Raw genomic sequence first — 22,207 nt, 5'->3', positions numbered from 1 at the left:
TTGTGGAATTGAAAAAAGATTATGGACTCTTTCACGTTAAGGCACTAAAATGGAGTGAGGCAGACATGAAGAGGAGAGGAAGAAATCCCTCCTTCAGGATGAACTCTTGAACTCATTAGATACCTGAAATGCTTCTGCAAGTCTTCTCAAGGACAATATGATTATTGTGATGGAGACCTCATTTCCAAAGACGATAAGATTATCAGGACAGAGACCTCATTCCCATCAGAGTCTCTCCCACATTCCTAAGTTTAATGGCTTGTTTCAAGGGACCCTCACGATTACCCTGTGCCTGGAATTTGTTAAAGGACATTCCTTCCCTTTTTTCTTCTTCGCCCTTCTTAGCCACGACTATAAAACCTTCCTTCTCCCTTTCAGCAGTGGAAAAACAATTCAAGGGCTACTTGAATTTGTGTTTTTCCCGGACTCCAGTCCTATCAAACCGCAAATAAACACCTTTTTAAGTCTATCAGAGTCTACCGCATAATTGGTGGACAGGGTGAATCTCAGACCAGACCACAGAATCAGATGGACTCGGCCCATCCGTGGGGATGGGGAGTTGTGACTGGGCCCGGCCCGAGTCGCTCACCGGCCTTGCTCTGGTTGTAGTACACGCGCAACTTGTTAAGTTCCGCTCGGAAATTCTGCTCAATGTTCTTGTAGATCTGCGTCTCCTGTTCCCAATACTCCGGCCCCTCCTGCTCCATCCACGGCGCCCGCGGCTCCATCCTTGGACTGGGAGAGTTGCTGTCGAACCGCACGAATTGCGTGTCGTCCACGTAGCCGACAACGATGAAGTGGGGCTCCCGGACATCGGGACTGGACACGGCGGTTTTGAAATATCTCATGGAGTGGGAGCCTGGGGGCGGGGAGGGCCTGAGACCCGGCCCGATCCTCCTCCGGGCGCGGGTCCCGGGGTCCCAAGTTGATGGGGCCGGGAAGGGCCAGAGGGGGTGAGCGGCTCATTAGACGGAAAAGGGGCGGCGGGTTGGAGAAGGACGGGGACTTGGGGTAGGAGGAGAGTCAGGAGAAGGGAGGGGTCAAGTCAGGGCGGGGCCGCGGTGGGGGAGGGGTTCTGGGCAGGTGTCCGCGAAGACGCGAATTCCGCGGGGGTCCTGCGCCCCCACCGTTAGGTCCCTTCGCTCTGTTCCCCGCAGAGGCCGTTTCCTCCCGACCTCATACTCACCCGCCCAGGTCTCGGTCAGGGTCAGGGCCCCCGAGAGCAACAGGAGGAAGGTTCCAGGCATCACGACCGGCATACTCCGGGTCTGGGGAGAGTGAGTCCTGCAGGTTCCGTGGAGACTTTATAACCGGAACCGCGGAGACGCTGATTGGCGTCTCTAGAACCGGACACGCAATGGGAGTGAGAACTGGGGCCGCGTCATGAGTCTCCAGGCGGGAGGACCTGACGCAAAATGTGAGACAAAGTAAAACTCAGGGAGATGGGGGCTCCCCGACACTGGGCTTCCCCGCACCACACACCGCCATCAGGCCTGAGATCCTGAGAGCCAGGCCGGGGACTTGGGACTTTGTCGTCACCCCTCTCCTCCTGCACCGAGAGCTCTTTGTCACACAGTCTCCCTGAGTCCTGGCCCGGGGACTGTGTGCGGAAACCCAGGGGAGACTCCCAGGCTGGGCTCAGCTCCTTTTCCTTCTCTCACTGGAATCACTCTCCCTGAGATGGACTCCCTGCCTCCCACTCCTCACCTCTTCCCCTGGACTCTTCTAGAAGAAAACTCACCCCCAGGGAACTTGATGCCAGTGAGCTTGCCCTGGGAATGGAGGTGGAGGGACAGGGATTTTCTCTTAAAACATGGAGAAGTTGTGCCCGAAAACACCAGACAGAGGTCCTCATGGAGACCAGGTTTCTTTTTGTTCATTAGCTACAGTGGGTAACACAATCTTGAAAACCCCTGAATATCAGGAATCTAATCTGTAAAAGAAGTGATTTTGGCTCCTTCATATATAAAAGTGTCTAAACAGCACTCCAATCAGACTCACAAAGCTCCTAAGTTTTACTTTTTGAGACAGTATATCTGTGACTCCAGTTGGTTGTATTTTAAAATGATCTTCATTCCGTAGCCCTGAGAATGTCTGTGTGAGTCCCTGATATAATTTCAGTACAAAGAAGCACATGGAGGCACAGTTTGTTTCTGTATATTTCAACCAGGAGCACTACAAACTTTAATCACCTTGAAGTTGAAGGTGTTCAACGCGGTCAAAATGCTCTTCACCAGTGCTCCTGCATTACCTATTTTTATGAATTATTCACATCTAAGCAGTGTGCATATTTTATCAGGATACTTATGATTTAGTAAACTGATTAACATAAGGAGGCAATTAGTTTTTAGGCAGCCCTACAGAATGTAATAAATACCAAATACAAAGAATATTCTGCTAGGCTCTGTAGATACATTTATTAAAGATCTATAAAACAATATGTATGTTTAAATCTGAGAATCCCACTGCTTTAGAATTCATTACCTCTGCTTCTTTCCTCACCCCTGCTCCTCCAGCCCTTCTCTCTGTCCCTCTCACCCCCCACCCCTCTTCTCCCCTTAGACTCCACCACCCTCTCACTGCTGAATTGTGGTGCCAGCGCTACCCCCTCACCGGCCACCCATGGACTTTTCTCCCCACAGGGGTCAGTGATCCTGCTAATGTGAGTCAGGATGTGTCATTTCTTCACTAAAATGCTCCAATATCTCCATCTGACTTTTGGGAAGTCTCTAGAACATAAGGCACATAAGAACAGTTTTGGCTTTAGGCTATTTAGGTCAAAATTGTATCCCCAGCATATAAAGCCATTTCTGGTACATACTAGGCATTAAATTAGTTGGTGTTGAATGAATGAATGAAATACGATTGTATTAAATTTTAATTGCACTACATAAATATCATAAACTGAAAAATACAAAAAAAGGTAGGAAAGATTTTATTTTGTGCAACTAGAGTGCATATTAGTTCATAAATTCATTCTAGTGGAAAAAAATGCTATGTGCTTATCTTTTACAGAGTGAGCCTGTGTATTACTTGTCTACTACTGCATAACAAATTACCAGAACTTAGTGGCTCAAAACAACATCCATTTATTTGCTTACAGTTCCTTACTCAGAAATCCAGGCATGGTGTAGGTGGGTTCTCTGTTCAGGGTTTCACAAAGCTGGGTTCTCATTTTGAGCTCAGGATCCTCCTCTAAGATTATAGAGAGGTTGTTAGCAGAAATCAGTTTTTTTCCAGTTGTAGGACTGAGGTCCCTGTTTCCTTGAGGAGCTGGAGGAGGGCTGCTCCCAATTCCTAGTGGTCACCAGCGTTCTTTGCCATGCGGCCTCCATTTTCAAAGCCCACAACAGAGAAAAATCCCTCACATTGAATCTGTCTCACACCTTTCCACTCTTTCCTCAGGAAGAACCCCCAATCAGCACTCACCTGATCAGGACAGTCCAAACCTTGAGAATCCCCGTCTTAAGGTCAACTGATTTGAGACCTTAGTTACATCTGCAAAATCCCTTCATAGCAGCACCTACATTAAAATTGGATTGAATAACTTGGGGGTAGGTGAATAAGTAGGGGATAGTCATTGTGGACCATCATAGAATCAGCCTAACATGGCCTGGTTCTTCCTTTTGTGTTTAATTGTTCACACTTGGGAATTGAATTTCTAATAAATACATTGTTGTGAATGGTAATAAAATGCATCCTATCTATTAACCATGAAAATTCTTCTTAAATCTTAAAACAAAATTTCATGTTTAATCTCTTATAACCAACTTTGAGCAAATGAAAATTAAAGTCTAATAATTCACTCTCTTTGGACCCTGTATTAGTTATGTACCGCAGCATAACAAATTACCTAAAATGTAACAGCTGAAGACAGCAAACCGTATTGTCTCCCACAGTTTCCCAGAGTCAGGAATCCAGGGGAAGTTTATCTGAGCCTCTGGCTCATGGCCTCTCTCAAAGGTTGCAGTCAAGTTGTCAGCCATGGCTGCATTATCTGATCATTTGACTGGGGGTGGATGATTCGGACGAAACACGGCGCACTATATGGCTGTTGGAAGAGGCCTCAGTTCCTTCCTGGATGGTCCCAGGATGCCTCAGTTCCCTACCATGTGGACTTTTCCATAAGGTAGCTAATGACTAGGTAGCTGGCTTCTCCCAAAGCAAGTGATCTGAGAAAGAGAGCAACCAAGATGGAAGCTGCAATGTGTTTTATGTTTTAGATATAGAGTCTCATACCATTACATCAGCCTTACTCTATCAGTTAGCAGTGAGTCATTAAGTGCAGCCCACATGCCAGAGGAGGGAATTAAATCCACCTCTTGGAGGTGGAGGGAGGAATATCAAAGAAATTACATGCATGTTAAAGTCAAATTTTAAATATTGTTTCAAGGTTTTATAAATCAATGCTTCTTTTATCTGATTACTTTTCTTTAATGCTTTTCATTTCTCTTTTGGAAAATAATGATTAAAAGTTTGAGACAGAAAAGGAGATACAACAAAATCTGTAAGTTTTTCTTGCAATTGCCTTTAATAATAATGTTTTCTTTAATAAGTTGCAACAAAGTTGAGAACATATAGCAGCTAGATCAAATACTGTAGTTCCAAGAAGTGGGTGCCATAACCATAATGCCTTTAAAGTAATAGCTGTCTCTGTTTTTCATTGGAAGTTTCAAATTTAGTTTGTTAGGAATGCAAAAAATATTGGCTAAAATACCAATTTTCTTACTTAACATCATTTTCAAAAATAGTTGCCTAATGAAATTGCTTTTCAGTTAGAAAAATGTGAATTCCATACCTCAGTCTGTGCACCTAGCCTAGCATCATGACAACAATTTTGGTGGGATACGGTAGTCAGAAATGGTTACCTCCAATCTGGAACAGTTTTCCAAAACTGGCTGTTCAGTTGGCATCCTATAATAAATTTAACATCTTTCACTGTGTTTTGGAATGAGATTAGGTAGAAGTGATTTGGACACCAATGTGATTCTAAAAAGCACTGTTAATATGTGCCTCTCAAGTTTTTTAAGCAGCTCTATTGTGTTTTCCATTCGCATTTGCTATTCTATCACTGGTTAACCCTTTATAAGGTTTTCCAGTTTAGTTTATATTGATCAACAATGTACTTTTCCACTTCTGTAAAAGTATTTAATTCAGTTCTGTGTGAGGTTAAGTGTAAGTAACACATCAAATCCTTCTCAAGATAGAATTACCTTACACATCACAATGAACACTGTATACTAGAAAATTTTAGATGTGCCAGTGAGCAAAAGATCCAGTGACCTATTTCTAGCCAATGTGATTTTTTATGGCATCCCAGCCCTCTCTGTTACATGACTCATAACATTGGCTGTGGCTTTGTTCCAATGTTGGTAATTCTTGTTAAGGATGCTTGCAATGAACTTTGATATTTTCTTTTTCATTTTTAAAAAATTAATCAGAAATGGTTCACAAGCTGAAATTTGAAAAATGCCAGTTTAAGGAGTTATGATCAAGTAAGCACCTGGGCACCCACCACTGGCATAAGAAACACAACCTATGAAGCCACCGTGGGCACCTCCCCAATTCCATCCGCAAGATGTAATCTCTATACTGGTCTTGTGTTTACTATTCCCTTGAGTCTCTCTAAAGATTTTACAATAAGTATATATATCCCCAAACCCAATAGGATTTATTTTTGCCTGTTTTTGAACTTCCTGTGTAGTGAACTCGTACTACATGAATTCTTCTGTGACTCAGCTGTATGTGGGAGAGTTATACCTCATGTGTGAGGCTGTTGTTCATTCATTTTTACTGCTGAAGTCTTACATTTTATGATTATACCACAACTTTGCTAATTTTCTTATTGATGAATGTGTGGTTATCCCAGTTTTTGCTGTAAACACGAGTGCATATGTCTCCTAGGGCACACAGGCAAGAAATTCCCCAGAGTGTATGATCAGGAGTAGGATTGCTGGACTATATGGGATGTGTACTTTGACCATACTACATAATGGTAATTTGATTTCCAAAGTGCTTGTACCAATTTAAACATTTACCAGGAGTGTGTAAGAGTTCATGATGCTGACGTGATTGTTTTGAAAATAAAAAGCTCAGCTGAAGGGGAGGAATTAAGTGTGGAAAGCCACTGCCTTGGCTGCAGAATCACTCAGGCATTTTTTTTTTCCCTCAGGAATATTCACCCTGAGCTAGCATCTGTTGCCAATCCTCCTCTTTTTGCTTGAGGAAGATTACCCTTGAGCTAACATCTATTGCCAATCTTCCTCTATTTTGTATGTGGGTCACCACCACAGCATGGCCACTGTTGAGTGGTATAGGTCCAAGCCCAGGAACCCACCCCGGGCTGCCAAAGCAGAGTATGCCAACTTAACCATTAGACCATAGAACCAATCCTTGTCCAGGCATTTCTTTGATTCTATGAATAATTTTATTTACTTTTAGTCCATATACATTAACATCATACTTTTAGCATATAGGTCAAGATAATGCTTCCTTTCAGCATAACCACATATGCTGATTTTATGAAATCACATATGTCATTTTATATGTTTGGGTTCTTTCACAATGGAAAGGAAAAAGGGAGAAGGGAGGTAGGGACAGAGGGAAGGAGAAGAGACAAAAGAAAACAAAAGAGAAGAGGAGAGGAATAGGAAACAGCAAGGAGAGAGAACAATTCCAAGTGCAAGTAAATACAGGAGAGGTAGAGTAACTTAAGAGAGAGTTATTAGTTATCTATTGCTGGGTAAGTAACTACACCTGAATTTAGTGGTTTAAAACATTAAACATCTGTTACCTCAAAGAGATACTAAAAGACAAACAAAATGGAACAGACACTGGTGGGAGAAGGTGGATAAAGAGAGGATTTTACAAGATGGAATAAGCAATAGGTTGTTGGTATACAGATGAAAATGGTTTTGTTAGTCCGAGTCCTCCAAGAAGCAGATGCCAAGATGAGATTAAACTTAGCAGTATTTTATTAAAGGAAACACCTGTCAGAGAATATGGAAAGGCAGCCAGAAAATGCTGGGAGAGGCAGCAGACTGAGATGCAAGTCTGATCCCAAGTGATGGTCAGAAGGAGAAAGGTTTGTTGTACTATCCTTGACCACCAGGAAGTGCGGTGACACCTGTTACCTACATAAAGACACCTGTAATATTGAATTAGGGCCCTCTTCAATGACCTCATTTAACCTTAATTACCTCTTTAAAGACCCTATCTCCAAACACAGTCACACTCGGAGGCATGAGGTTAGGATTTCAACATATGAATTTGGAGGGACACACTTCAGCCCATGACAAAATGGATTTTCCTTGACAGAACATTTTCTAAGGAGTAAAAGGGAGTCAGTTCCTTTAGCTAAACTCTGTCTCTTGGCATTTTGAAATTTTTATTTTGAGATAAGAACAAAAAAAAGGAGAGCCAAAATTTCATTTTACTGAGAAGATGAGCCCTCCATACGTCTGGCCATCCCAGAACATCAAGACCCAGTGCTGTGTAGCTCTCCAAAGTCCTATTCACTCTATGGTGATTCTGTTTCTCTCTTTTGCTGTGTAGCTCTCCAAAGTCCTATTCACTCTGTGGTGATTCTGTTTCTCTCTTTTTTAAAGTATTTTTTAAAATTTTAACATTTTAAAGACTTTGGTTTTTAGAACAGATTTAGGTTTACAACAAAATTGAGAGGAAAGTACAAAGATATCCCATATAGTCCCTGTCTCCACATGTTCATAGCCTCCCCTATTGTCAATGTCATGCACGAGAGTGGCACATTTACCAAGGAGGAACCTAGATTGACACATCACAGTCCACCCAAAGTCCATAGTTTACTTTAGGGTTCACTCTTGGTGTTGTACCTTCTATGGGTTTTGACAAAAGTAGAATGATATATATCCATCATTACATAGTGTTTTCATTGTCCTAAAAATCTACTGTGCTTTGTCTATTCATCTCTCTTCCCCCTGACTCCTGGCACCACTGATCTTTTCATTGTCTCTGTAGTTCTGCCTTTTCCAGAATGTCACATAGTTGGAATCATACTGTATGTTGCCTTTTCAAATTAACTTCTTTCACTTAATAATATGCATTTAAGTTTCCTTTATGTCTTTCAAGGCTTGATAGCTCACTTCTTTTTAGTGCCAAATAATATCCCATTGTCTGGATGTATCACAGGTTATTTATTTGTTCGCCTACTGAAGGACATCCTGGTTGCTTCCAAGTTTTGGCAATTATGAATAAAGCTGCTATAAACAGCCTTGTGCAGGTTTTTGTGAGGACATAAATTTTCAAATCTTTTGGGTAAATACCAAGGAGCACAATTGTTGGATCATATGGGAAGAGTATATTTAGTTTTGTAAGAAACTGCCAAACTCTCTTACAATGTAGCTGTACTATTTTGCGTTGCCACCAGCAATGACTTGAGGGTTCCTTTTGCTCCACACTCTCACCAGCATTTGGTGTTATCAGTGGATTTGGACAAATTTTCTGCAATTTTCTCTCTGGAGGAAATATACTGAAAACCCAACTCATTTCCAGAAACTGAGTGGGAATGAAAAGTCAAATTTTGCGTGCAGTAGACACACAGAAATCAAGATACAGCATCTCTAGATTGAGGAAGTAGAGACATGTGTTTTTCTGTTGTGTGTGATTCCCAGGGGGCAGTGTTTGAGACTCTGGATTTTCCAAAGAACTCATTTACTGAGCAGGTATTTCCACTTCTTGCAATAAAGTCAGGGGAAATGGAAGCCACCTTGCAAGTGAACACAGATGAGAAGATGAAGTGAGGTGATCTGGGAGGAATCAGAGAGGGCCCTTTCCCTGACCGGTCCTTCTTTTTAGGATTCTCATAAACAGTGTGCTTGGGGTTGCGACCACATGTTTTTTTTTTTTTTTTTTTTTTTTTTTTTTAACAAATCCTAATGAGAAAATCATTGAAAGGGCATTTACAAGTAGTTGACACAAGGTAAATGCTGAAAAGTCAGTGCTTGATTCAAAGATACTGATCATTCCAGGATGACTGAGTCTCCCAGGTGTCAATAGGGAGGTGGGCCAGGGAATTTTCCCAAGGACCAAAAAGAAGAGCATCTGGGAGATAAGGTCATCTCACTACCAGGCACAGGACAGGGCCCAGTGTGAGCAGATCACAGGTGTCTAGTCCTGTTCAGACTCCAATGCTCAGCACCTACGGCAGGACGTGGGTAGAAGCCAGCAAATCTATCAGCTAGCAAGGTGAATGAGTACAGGTGTGAGCTGACAAGGAAAACCCTGTAACTTCTGTTGGGGCATAAATTTGTATTGTTGATGTTTTTACCTTGCAAGAGTCACTAGGTAGATGGATGGATGGATGAAGAAATGGATGGATGAGTATGTTCACAATCTGTGCGAGTGTCTCTCTACCTCTGTCTCTGTCTGTCTCTCTGCCCTTTGTCTGTCTCTTCCTCTGTCCATATCTGCCAACTGTCCCCTCATAATCATTCCTCCATGTTCATAAGTAAGTGGAGTAAGTAAAAATCTTTTACCTGGTTTTGTAGGATCTTGCCTGTATATCATATTAGTGGTCAGAACCACAGAAAAAGGTAAGAAATCTGTGAAAACGAGCACAAGTGAAACAGGTGCTTCTGATGTGGGGCAATGAGATGTGTGGGACTGAGGCCTCTAGGGGAGACCAGGGCTGTGCTTCACCTGCAGAGTGGAACCTGCTCAAAGTAGACAGAGAGCAGGGGTGTGCCCAGACTAATTGTGCCTTTGCTGATTCAAAGGGAGGGTTCCTTCTCCGGATCCTTCTGTGTATACTTCAGTCTTGGCTTTCTAGCTCCAAGTTACTAGTATGAAAAAGGATTTGAGAATTTCCAGGGGAGGTTTCTGGTCTCTTTTTCTTGGTCTTTTGACTCTTTCAAAAACACAACCAGAGACATAAGAAATAAATTTGTACATAATTCTTTTGGAATTTGGTAAAATCATTGAAATTTCTGTAAATACCAGAGTTACATTTTTGGCAACCCATAAAGTCAGGTGAGCCCAAAATGGAGTGAACTTAGGCCTTGAACGGCCTCTTTCTGTTTGGGTTCCATGTGGACCATATTTGCAGGAAGAATTCCAGAGCCAGATTTTGTTGCTCCACTATTGCTCTCATGTTTCAAGACAAAGAAGGTGAGTCTGACCCCTGTGGAGTCAGGGCTACTCGGAAGGAGTCTTCATCCCTGCATGGATGCCCCGTCCCCATGTCAGCCATCTCTGCCCGACTCAGCCCACAGCCCTCATCTTCCCAGAGCTGCTCATCAGAATCCAAGAGCACAGAGTGGCAGCATCTTCATGGGCTACAGGGCTGAGGACAGAAGACTCAGCTCCCCTTTCTCCTTCTCAACCAGGACCTCCCCAAGTTCTTCCTCTGCCCCCAGCCCTTGGACAAGGCTTTGCACACAAGGGGGTGTCCAGGTCACACATCAGGCTCAGGGCCCATTCAGCTTTCCAAAATCCAGGTTGATATTGATGTTTCCTCCTACCACTGAGTATTTCTGTACTTTGTCAGCAGAGCAGAGCCAACCTTCCAGACCATAACAGCCAGGATTCAAGTGTAGGGTTGACCTACCCCAAGACCCAGTCCCTCAGCTTCCAGGATAGGGCCTTGGACGCCCGTGTCCCCTCCATTGCTCATACTGCTTCTTCAGAGTGGAGGCTGCTTTTCCCAAGAATCAGCCTGTGAGTCTCCAATCATGATATTTGTGGAGAGGAGCCCTTGAGGAGTCAGGTGTATGAAGGAGGGAAGCTCTGGAGAGGAGAGGGATGATAAGTGAGACACAATAGAATGAGAGAAAGGAGGAGTGAAGAAAGAGCCAGGGAGGGGAGAACAATGGGAAGAGATGAATAGGAAGTGTGTGTGTGTGTGTGTGTGTGTGTGTGTGTGTGTGTGTGTAGGGAGTGTGTGATAGTGTGATATAATAAGAAATATATGTTTGGTCTTCATTTCCAGTTCCTGGCACAGAGCTCCTAATACTCTTGTAATTTCCTGAGTGACAGGAGTGATAGGATCAACTTTTGTTATATTTGGTCTTAGTGCCTGACTCCTGACATGAGAGCTTCTAAGACCCTTGGACTCTCTGGAGTGACAAGAGTCTCCTTTAGGTATACTAATGAGATGACAAGTGGCAGGGGTCCCTAGATAGCTTCAAGAGAGGGGTTTGTTGACAGAAGAACCAACCATTTGATTAGAGAGCTTGAACTTTCAACACCACTCCTCAACCTCTAGGGAGGGGAGAGAGGCTGGAGATTTGTTTGTGTGAGAAAAAGCACTTTATTTGTTTCATTTAGTGATATGCTTGCTTTTCTTCTGTAAATAGACAATAAATTTTTGTAGATAATCATGATGTGCTATCTCTGTTTTGTATTTCACTATGTAAAACCAGTGACTATAACTGAAATTTTAGTGGATTAAATGAAAAGAAGCTGGTTATTAAGAAGGAATAGGGGTTGTAGTTATCCATGACTACCTTTAGCTATGCAGAGTAATATATTCTGCAGGATTATAGTTTGGCACCTTCACCTTTTTTTCACTGGTATTTCATGTAAGGAATCAACCACTGTAATTTTTGCTGATGCTGAAGCCTGTCCTTGGGAATTGTATGCATGGCACTCATAATCTCCAGCACCACCAATGGCCAATTATTTAATAATTTATGCATAAGTAATAGTAACTCCATAAAAACCCTAAACAATGGGATTCAGAGATCTTCTGGGTTAGTGAACACCTGGAGGTCCTGGGAGGGTAGCATACTAGAAGAGGGTATGGACTCTCCAAGACACTCCCCCTTCCTTACCCTATGCATGCCTTCCATTTGGCTGTTCCTGATTTATATCCTTTATAATAAAACCAGTAATAGTAAGTAAAGTGAATTTCTGAGTTCCAAGAGCTGTCCTAGCAAGTTATTGAAACTGGAGTGGGGGTCAAGGGAACCCCCAATTTGTAGATAAGTCAGACAGAAGTGTAGCCTGGGGATCCACTACTTGAGACTATACCCTCTGATGTAGAGGGGGACAGTCTTGTGGGACTGAGCCCTTAACCTGTGGGGTCAGCACTCACTGGGTAGTTAGTGTCAAAATTGAATTGAATCATAGGAGGTCCACTTGGTGTCTACAAAGAATTAGAGAATTGCATGGTGTGGAAAAACCCACACATTTGGTATCAGAAGTGAAGTATGAGTAAAAACCAGGTCTTGGTAGACAGGCACAGGGGAGTTTCTGTGGTGCTGGGAAAAGGAGAGCTAATGGCAGGTGCTCAGGGGCCCAACCCTGGATGCTGCAGGGACCCACTTCCGGCACTGTGAGCTCACAGCTGAGTCTCAGTCCAGGCTGGGGCTGCCTGTGCTCACAGCTCTCAGCTACCTGAACTGCTTCTTCTTGCCTATGAAGGCATAAGCTGCCCTCCCAGGACAGGAGGTCCCAGGGCCATGGGTGGCGAGGTGGCTTTGTTTCTGGCAACCAAGGAGACTGTGTTCCAGGAGGGTCCCACTCAGAACTTAGCTTGGAGTCTGAAGATCATCATGGGCTACAAGAAGCTTGGGGGTGAGCCTGGCCCAGGCAATTGACTTCTATTCCCCTGGATTCCAAGAATGAAAGCTTTCTCCCTGCCAAATCCCAGGGATTCTTCCACTCAACTTCCCTCACTCCTGGGGCAGCCTGGCACCTTCCCCACTCCCAAGACCCTAGGACCCAGGTATCTCACCTCTTTCTTTCCTCTCAGATGACCCAGAACTTTACTCTGATCCTTCCAGGCCCTGTTTCCTGACACCCCAGCCCATGAACTCAAGGGTCTTGCAGTCCCACCCCAGATATCACTTCTACTCTAACAACTAACCCAAGAGTTGGGGGACATGAGGTCCCTCCACGGTCCCACACAGTGGAGCTGAGCCACGGCTATGAGCCTGGCAACAGCTGTAGATTCTGGCACTACGAGTAGACAGGAAGGACTTCACTGCTTACAAACCCATGACCTGGGCCTTGGGTGCTGTGCTTCCAGAGCCTGAGAGGCAGCTCTCTGATGACCTTCGTATTTTTGTAGAGGACAGACCATTTATTCGTAGAAAGTTCTTCAACTTGGGTTCATCCAATGTCTCCTCATGATTAGATTCAAGTTATACATTTTGGGCAGGAATATTGCAGAACTGATGTATCCTTCTCAGAGCATTACATCAGGAAGCCCATTGTGGGGGATGTTAACTTCATCACTTGGTTAAAGCAGTGTCTGCCGGTATTTCCACTATAAAGTTACTGTTTTCCATTATAATTGAGAAGGAACTTTAGGGGAGATGCTTTGAAACTATGTAACTATCCTGTTCTTCAAGAGACTTTCACTCACTAGTTTTAGCATTTCTTGATGATTCCTGTCTGTATCAATTATTGCTACTACAGTTGCAAAACAATGATTTTTCAAACTCCATTCTTTCTTTTACATTTATTACTTGGCATTCTACAGTAAAGAATAGCTTTCCTCTCTCTCCTTGTCCCCAATTATTTATTTATGTGTCCGTTTAAGACCAGTATGGATTAATGGATTCTAATTTAAATCATTGGTTTACAATAGAAGGATTGGTTTTTAATTCTTGATTCTGTCATTTAATTATTTGTGTAAGCTTGAGCAGGTCACCAAAACTATATGTGCCTTAGTGTCCTGATGTATAAAAATTAAAAGGAAAAACTATTTTCTAGAGTTCTTCTGAAAGTCACCTATGACAGATTCTCAGAGACTTGTGGACAATATCCAAACAATCACATATATGTGTAACTGGATCCCAGAAGGAGAGGAAAGAGAGAACAGGACAGAAAAAATAAAGAGATAGGCCAAAAAGTTTTCCAAATTTGGTAAAAGACATGAATTTATAAATTCAAAAGAAACTTGGTGAACCCCAAGCAGGGTATATATAAATAAAATCACACCTAGTAAAACTGACAAAAACCCAAGTTAAACAAAAAATCTGGAGAGCAACCAGAGAAAAATGGCACATTGCATACAAGGGAACAGTTATAAGAATGGCCAGTAAATGCATTTCTAATTTATCATCAGAAACAACGGATGGCAATGAAATGATATTTTTTAAGCACTGTAAGAAAATAACCAGTTAATTCAGGGTTCTAAACCAGTATAAATGCTCCTCAGGGGGAAAAAGAGATATTTTCAGGTAAAATAAAACCAACATAGTTTATTTCAAAGAGAACTCCACTACAAAAAAAGAAAAAGGAAGAGAGAGAGAGAGAGAGAGGGAGGGAGGGAGGGAAGGAGGGAGAGAGGGGAGAGAGAGAGAGGGAAAGAGAAAGAAAAGAAAGATGGGAAGACAGAAATGGAGGAAGGGAGGAAGGGAAGAAGGAAGAAAAAGAAAGAATGAAAGAGAGAGAGAGATGAAAGACAGAAAGAGAGAGAGAGAGGGAGGGAGAGAGGGGAAGAGAGAGAGAGAGAAAGAAAGAAAACTGCTAACTGAATTTCTTTTGGTTGAAGGAAATCCTACCAGATGAACGCTTAAATCATCAGGTAGGAACACATAACTCTGGAAATGATAAATACATGGGAAAAAGAAAAGACTCTTTTTTTCTCTTAGTTTCTTTAAAATACAAATAAACAACACTATCAACCACCTTGACCTGATTGATATTTACAAAACAGCATATCCAGCAACCAGAGAATACATATTTTTTAAAAAAGACTTATGGTACATTCACTAAGAGAGATCATATGCTGAGACATAAAACAAGTAAGAGTAAATTTCAAAAGATTGAAATCATACAGAGTATGTTCTCTGACCATAATTAATTTCATTAGAAATAAATAAGATATCTGGGGAATAAAACCAATATATGGAAATTTATAAACACTTTTCTAAAAAACTCTTGGATCAAAGAAGATAATACAAGGGAAATTAGAAAATATTTTCAACTGAATGATAATGAAAATATATCTTTTTCAAAATTATGGGATGCTATTTCAAGACTTTCTATAAATGTACAGCAATTAAGACAGTGTGGTATTGGCAAAAGGGTAGAAATATAGACCAATAGACCAGAATGGAGAGGCCACAAATAGACCTAAGCAGATATAGTCAGCTGATTTTGGATATAGGGGCAAATGTAATCCAGAGAAGAGAGAGTCTTTTTAAGAAATGGTCATGGAACAATTGTGCATCCATATGCAGAAGAAAAAAATCTAAGGAATACTTCATATCATATAAAGAATTAACTCAAAATGGATCATAGACCTAAATGTAAAATGTAAAGTGATAAAAATTCTAGAATAACATGAAGGAGAAAATCTGACCTTGGTCTTTGTGATGAATTTTTAGATAAAACATCAAAAGCCCAATCCACAAAAGAAAAAAACGATATATTGGACTTCATCAAAATTAAAAACTTTTTCTCTATAAAAGACATTGTTCAGAGAATGAAAAGAAACGCCACATGCACTCCAATATTCAAGCAGCATTATTTGCAATAGCCAAGATATGGAAACAACTTAAGTGTCCATCAATGTATGAATGGATAAAGAAAATCTGTTTATACACACACACGCACATGCTCACACACACACACACACACACACAGGGGAATATTATTTAGCCACAAAAAAGAAGGAAACTCTGTCATTTGTAACAACATGGATAGAATTTGAAGGCATTATACTAAGTGAGATGAGTCAGATAAAGACAAATTCTGTATGATCTCACTTATATGTGGACTATATATATAAAAAAAGCAACTGTGCTCATAGATACGGAGAATAGATTGACAGTTGCCAGAAGAGGGGGATGAGAGGTGGTTGAAATGGGTGAAACTGATCAAAAGATAAAAATTCCAGTTATAAGATAAGTAAGTCCTAAGGATGTAATGTACAGCATGGTGAATATAGTTAACCATACTATATTGTTTATTTGGAAGTTGTTAAGAGAGTAGATTGTAAAAGTTCTCATCACAAGAAAAAAATTTGTAATTGTGTGTAGTGATGGATGTTAACTAAACTTACTGTGGTAATCATTTTACAATATATATGTATATCAAATCATTATGTTGCACACCTAAAACTAATACAATGTTATATGTCAATGGTATCTCAATTAAAAAAAAAGAAAAAACATAAACAGGAAGAAAATGTTTGGAAGTCACATATATGATAAAGGACCTATAACCAAAATATATAAAGAAAATTAAAAGAACAATTGGAAAACAAAAAATCCTAATTTAAATTGACTGAAAGATCATGACCAAAGAAGATAATGGCAAATAAACACATGAAAAGATACTTAACATCATTTGTTATTAGGGAAATACAAATTAAAGACACAATAAGATCCTACTACACTGCTAGAGTAGCTAAAAAAAAAAAAAAAAAAATTTAAGACATTAAAAAAACGCTGGCAAGAATCCAGAGCACCAGGAACTCTCATTCCTTGCTTATGAGAATGAAAAATGTAATGCCAACTTGGAAGACTTTTTGGAAGTTTTTCATAAACTTAAACATACACTTACAATACAGCCCAGAAATCACACTGCTAGATGTTTACTCCAGTGAATTGAAAACTTATTTCCACAGAACAAGTGCAGGTGAGTGTTTATAGAAGCTTTATTAATAATCACTGAAAACTGTAAACAATCAAGATATCCTTCAAGAGTAGAAAGATAAGAAAACACAGTACACCATACACTGGAATACTATTCAATGATAAAAAAAAATGATCTATTCATGCAACAAACTGGATGAACATTTTTGTTTGTTTTTTTAAAGAGTTTATTTTTTAAAAGTTTTAGGTTCACAACAAAGTTAAGAGGAAGGTACAGAGATTTCCCAAATTCCATATACCCTACATGTGCACAGCATTTCTTACTATTCAACATCCCTCACCAGAGTGATGCAAGTGTTAGAAGTGATGAACCAACCTTGACACATCATAACCACCCAAAGTCTATAGTTTATTTATATATACAAATGTCTATAGTACATTTATACATTAGGGTATATTCTTGGTGTTGTACATTCTGTAGGTTTGAAAAAATATAAAATTACATGTATGTATCATTATGATATCATATATAGCATTTTCACTGCCCTAAAAATCCTCTGTGCCCCACCTATTCAACCTTACCCCCTAGCCCAACCTATAGCAACCTCTGATCTTTTTACTGTCCTCATTGCTTTCCATTTTCCAGAATGTCATATAGTTGGAATCATATAGTATGTAGCCTTTTCAGATTGGCTTCTTTCACTTAGTAATATGCATTTAAGTTTCCTCCATGTCTTTTCATGGCTTAATAGCTCATTTCTTTTTAGCACTGAATAATATTCCATTGTCTGGATGTACTACAGTTATTTATCCTTTCGCCTACTGAAGAACATCTTGATTGCTTCCAAGTTTTGGCAATTATGAATAAAGCTGCTATAAATATTGGTGTGCATGGGGCCGGCCCGATGGTGTAGCAGTTAAGTTCATGTGCTCCGCTTCAGCGGCCCAGGGTTCACAGGTTCAGATCCCGGGCAAGCACCAATGCACCACTTGTCAAGCCATGCTGTGGCAGCATCCCGTATAAAGTAGAGGAAGATGGGCACGGATGTTAGCCCAGGGCCAATCCTCCTCAGCAAAAGGAGGAGGGTTGGCATCGGATGTTAGCTTAGGGATAATCTTCCTCACAAAAACCAGCCAACCAACCAAACAAAAATTGGTGTGCTGGTTTTTGTGTGGACGTAAGTTTTCAACTCCTTTGGGGAAACACCATGGAGCATTAGGCGTAGCTTGTATGGTACGAGTACTTTTAGTTTTGTAAGAAACTGCCAAACTGTCTTCCGAAGTGGCTATACCATTTTACATTCCCACCAGCAATGAATGAGAGTTTCTCTTGCTCCACATCCTCACCAGTAATTGATGTTGTCAGTGTTCCAGATTTTGGCCATTCTAATAAGTGTGTAGTGGTATTTCATTGCTGTTTTAATTTGAATTTCCCTGATAATACATGATGAGGAGCATTTTTAAATGCTTAATTCTCATTTGTATATCTTCCTTGGTCAGGTGTCTGCTAAGATCTTTGACCCATTTTTCAAACAGGCTGTTTGATCTCTTACTGTTGAGTTTTAAGTGTTCTTTGCATATTTTGGATAACAGTTCTTTATCAGATGTATCTTTTGTAAATATTTTCTCCCAGTCTGTGGCTTGTCTTCTCAATCTGTTAACATTGTCTTTCACAAAGCAAAAGTTTTAAATTTTATTGAACTTCAGATTATCAATGATTTCTTTCATGCATCATGCCTTTGGTGTTGTATCTAACAAGTCATCACCATACTCAAGCTCATATAGGTTTTCTGCCATGTTTTCTTCTAGGAGTTTTATAGTGTTGTGTTTTACATTTAGGGTTTGATCCCCTTTCAGTTAATTTTTGTGAAGAGTCTAAGATCTGTGTCTAAATTCATTATTCTGCATGTGGATGTCTGGTTGTTCCAGCACGATTTGTTGAAGAAACTATCTTTGCTCCATTGTATTGCCTTTGCTCCTTTGTCAAAGATCAGTAGACTATATTTACGTGGGTCTATTTCTGGGGTCTTTATTCTGTTCCATTTGATCTATTTGTCTATTTTTTCACCAACACCCCACTGTTTGGTTGTGTTTTACTAAGTCTTGAAGCCAGGTAGTGTCAGTCTTCCAATCTTGTTTTTCTCCTTCAATATTTTCTTCACAATCCTGTTTCTTTTGCCTCTCCATATAAACTTTATAATTAGGTTGTTGATATCTACACAACAACTTGTTTGGATTTTGATCGTAATTTCATTGAACCTATAGATCAAATTGGGAAGAACTGATATCTTGAAAATACGAGTCTTCCTATCCATGAACATGAAATATCTCTTCATTTATTTAGTTCTTTGGTTCTGTTCATCAGAGTTTTATAGTTTTCTTCGTATGATCTGGTACATATTTTGTTACATTTATATCTCAGTATTTCTTTTTCTTATGTTAAGTAAGTAGGATTGTGTTTTAAATTTCAACTTTCAGAGCCAGCCCTGATGGCCTAGTGGTTAAAGTTCAGTGCTCACCACTTTGGTAACCCAGGTTCAATTCCTGGTTGTGGAACCACACTCTCTGTCTGTCAGTTGCCATGCTGTGGCAGTGGCTCACATAGAAGAACTAGAATGACCTACAACTAGCATATACAACCAAGTACTGGGGCTTTGGGGAGCAAAAAAAAAAAGAGGAAAATTGGCAACAGATGTTAGCTTGGGGCGAATCTTTCCTGGCAAAAAAAAATTTTGTTTAACTTTCACTCATTTTTATCTCACATATAGAAAAGCTATTGACTTTTATATTAATTTTCTATCCTCAACCTGCTATAATTGCCTGTTAATTGTTAAAGGAGTTTTTTGTTGTTGTTGAGTCTGGATTTTCTACATAAAGAATCATGTCATCTGCCAACAAAGATAGTTTTATATTTTTCTTCCCAATCTGTGTACCTTTTATTTCCTTTTTAAAATGTCTTATTGCGTTAGCTAGGACTTCTAGTATGATATTGCGAAGGGGTGGTGAGAGAGGGTATCCTTGCCTTGTTCCTGATCTTGGTGGGAAAGCTTCAAGTTTCTCACCATTAATTATGATGTTGGCTGTATATTTTTTGTAGATAATCCTTATCAAGTTGAGGAAGTTTCTGTGTATTCCTAGTTTACCTAGAGATTTTATCATGAATGGATGTTGATTCTTGTCAAATACTTTTTTCTATATCTATTGATATGCTCATATGTGTTTTCCTTTGTGGACTGTTGATGTAATGGCTTACATTAATTGATTTCAAATGTTGAACCAGCCTTGCACACTTGGGATAAATCCCACTTGGTCATGCTGTATAGTTCTTTTTATGCATTATAGACTCAATTTGCTAATGTGTTCTTGAGAACTTTTACATGATGTTCATGAGAGATACTGGTCTGTAGTTTCCTGTTCTCATAATGTCTTTGTCTAGTTTGGTATCAGGGTAATAATAGCCTCAGAGAACGCATTAAGAATTATTCTTTTTCCTTCTATCCTCTGAGAGAGATTGTAGAGAATTATATAATTTCTTCCTTAAATGTTTGGTAGAATTCACCAGTGAACCTATCTAGGCCTGGTGCTTTCTCTTTTAGAATGTTATTAATTATTGATTCCATTTATTTAATGGACATTGGTCTATTCAGATTATTTATTTCTTCTGTGTGAGTGTGGGCAAATTGTGTCTTTCACGAATTGGTCGATCTCATCTAGGTTATCAGATTGGTGGGCATAAAGTTGTTCATAGCATTCCTTTATTATGTTTGTAATGCCCATAGGATCTGTAGTGATGTCCCCTCTTTCATTTCTGACACTAGTAATTTGTATCCATTCTCTTTTTTTATTAGTTAGCCTAGCTAGAGGTATATCAATTTCATTGATCTTTTCAAAAGACCATGTTTTGGTTTTGTTGATGTTCTCTATTGGTTTCCTGTTTTCAATTTCATTCATTTCTGCTCTAATTCTTATTATTTGTTTTCTTCTGCTTACTTTGGATTTAATTTACTCTACTTTTTCAAGTTTACTAAGATGGAAATTTAGATTATTCATATATTCATATTTATTTATTTTTATTTTTTAAAATTTTTTGTTTATTGCTGTAACATTGGTTTATAACGTTGTATAAATTTTAGGTGTACATCATTATACTTCTATTTCTGCATAGATTACATCATGTTCACCACCCAAATACTAATTACAACCCATCACCACACCTCTGTGCTGAATTATCCCTTTCGCCCTCCTCCCTCCCCCCTTCCCCTCTGGTAACCACCAATCCAATCTCTGTCTCTATGTGTTTGTTTATTGTTGTTATTATCTACTACTTAATGAAGGAAATCATACGGTATTTGACCTTCTCCCTCGGACTTATTTCACTTTGCATAATACCCTCAATGTCCATCCATGTATTCATATTTAATATATGCACTCAATGCTACACGTTTCCTTCTAAGCTCTGCTTTCACTGCATCCCACAAATTTTGATGTTGTGTTTTCGTTTTAATGTTGCACATTGACTCGTGCTATTTGCAAGTGTGTTGTTTAATCTCCGTGTATTTTGGAATTTTCCTCTTATATTTCTGTTACTGATTTCTAGTTTAATTCCTTTGTTATCTGAGAGCAGATATTGTATGATTTCAATTTTAAATTTGTTAAGATGTATTTTACAGCCCGCAATTTCATCCATCTTGGTGTATGTTCCATGTGAGCTTGAGAAGACTGTGTATTCTGCTAGTGTTGGATGAAGTAGTCTAATTGATGATATTCTTGAGTTCAGTAATATGCTTATTGATTTTTGCCGGCTGGTCTGTCCATTTCTGAGAGAGGGGTGTTGAAGTGTCCAACTATATAGTGGATTCATCTATTTCTCCTTGCAGTTTTATCAGTTTTTGCCTCATGTGGTTTGACACTCTGTTTTTAGGTGCTTACAGATAAAGAATTATGTCTTCTTGGAGAATTGACCTCTTTATCATTAGGTAATGTCCCTCTTATCCATGATAACTTTTCTTATTTGAAGTCTACTCTGTCTGAAATTAACATAGCTTTTCCTGCTTTCTTTTGGTTAGTGTTAGCATGGTACATTATTCTCCTTCCATTTAGTTATAATCTATGTTTCTTTTTATTTAAAGTGACTTTCTGGTAGACAACATATAGTTGGGTCTTGTTTTTTAATTGGTGCATCTAGACCATTGACAATCTTTGTCTTTTAACTGGTGCATTTGGACCATTGACGTTCAAAGTGATTACTGATATTGTTGGATTTATATTTACCAGAATTGTTACCATTTTTTCTTTGTTGCTCTTGGTTTTGCTCCTGTTTTAGTTTTCTGCTCTCTTTCTGACTTTTATGGTTTTAACTGAGCATTTTACATGATTCCATTTTCTCTTCTTTCTTAGCACATCAGTTATACTTTTTAAAAACTTTTTAAATGCTTACTCTTGAGTTTGCAATGTACATTTATAACTAATCTAATCCACTTTCAAATAACACTACAGGTAGTGTGAGTACCTTATAATCACAAAATAATCCTAGTCTCTCCCTACTTCCCTTGTATTACTGATTTCATTCATTCATTCCTTTTATATATAAACATATATATATGATATACACATAAGCTTACTTGTATTCGATTGAATACCTTGTTGCTATTATTGTTTTGAACACTTTTTTGTTAGAT

General features: G+C 39.6%; 1 protein-coding gene across 3 annotated transcripts in view; it reads right to left on the bottom strand.

Moving 5' to 3' along the window:
- The window catches only part of LOC131413868 (HLA class I histocompatibility antigen, alpha chain G-like), a 105,671-nt gene extending 104,379 nt beyond the window's left edge, over positions 1-1,292 (bottom strand). For 2 of the 3 annotated variants that reach the window (XR_009222050.1, XM_058554813.1), the window contains exons 1-2: positions 1,187-1,292; positions 590-859 (exon numbers count right to left, since the gene is read on the bottom strand). Coding sequence is in view for 2 of the 3 variants with exons in the window: in XM_058554813.1 (XP_058410796.1) it covers positions 590-859; positions 1,187-1,259 (343 nt within the window). In the remaining variant the exon portion in view is untranslated. The remainder of the gene's footprint in view (positions 1-589; positions 860-1,186) is intronic. The other variant, XM_058554814.1, reaches the window with a different exon arrangement.
- Positions 1,293-22,207: the final 20,915 nt, after the last annotated feature.

The sequence above is a fragment of the Diceros bicornis genome, chromosome 14 (assembly GCF_020826845.1).
Source record: "Diceros bicornis minor isolate mBicDic1 chromosome 14, mDicBic1.mat.cur, whole genome shotgun sequence".
Taxonomy (NCBI): domain Eukaryota; kingdom Metazoa; phylum Chordata; class Mammalia; order Perissodactyla; family Rhinocerotidae; genus Diceros; species Diceros bicornis.
The sequence above is the reverse complement of the archived record's forward strand: the minus strand, read 5'-3'. Positions and strand labels throughout refer to the sequence as shown.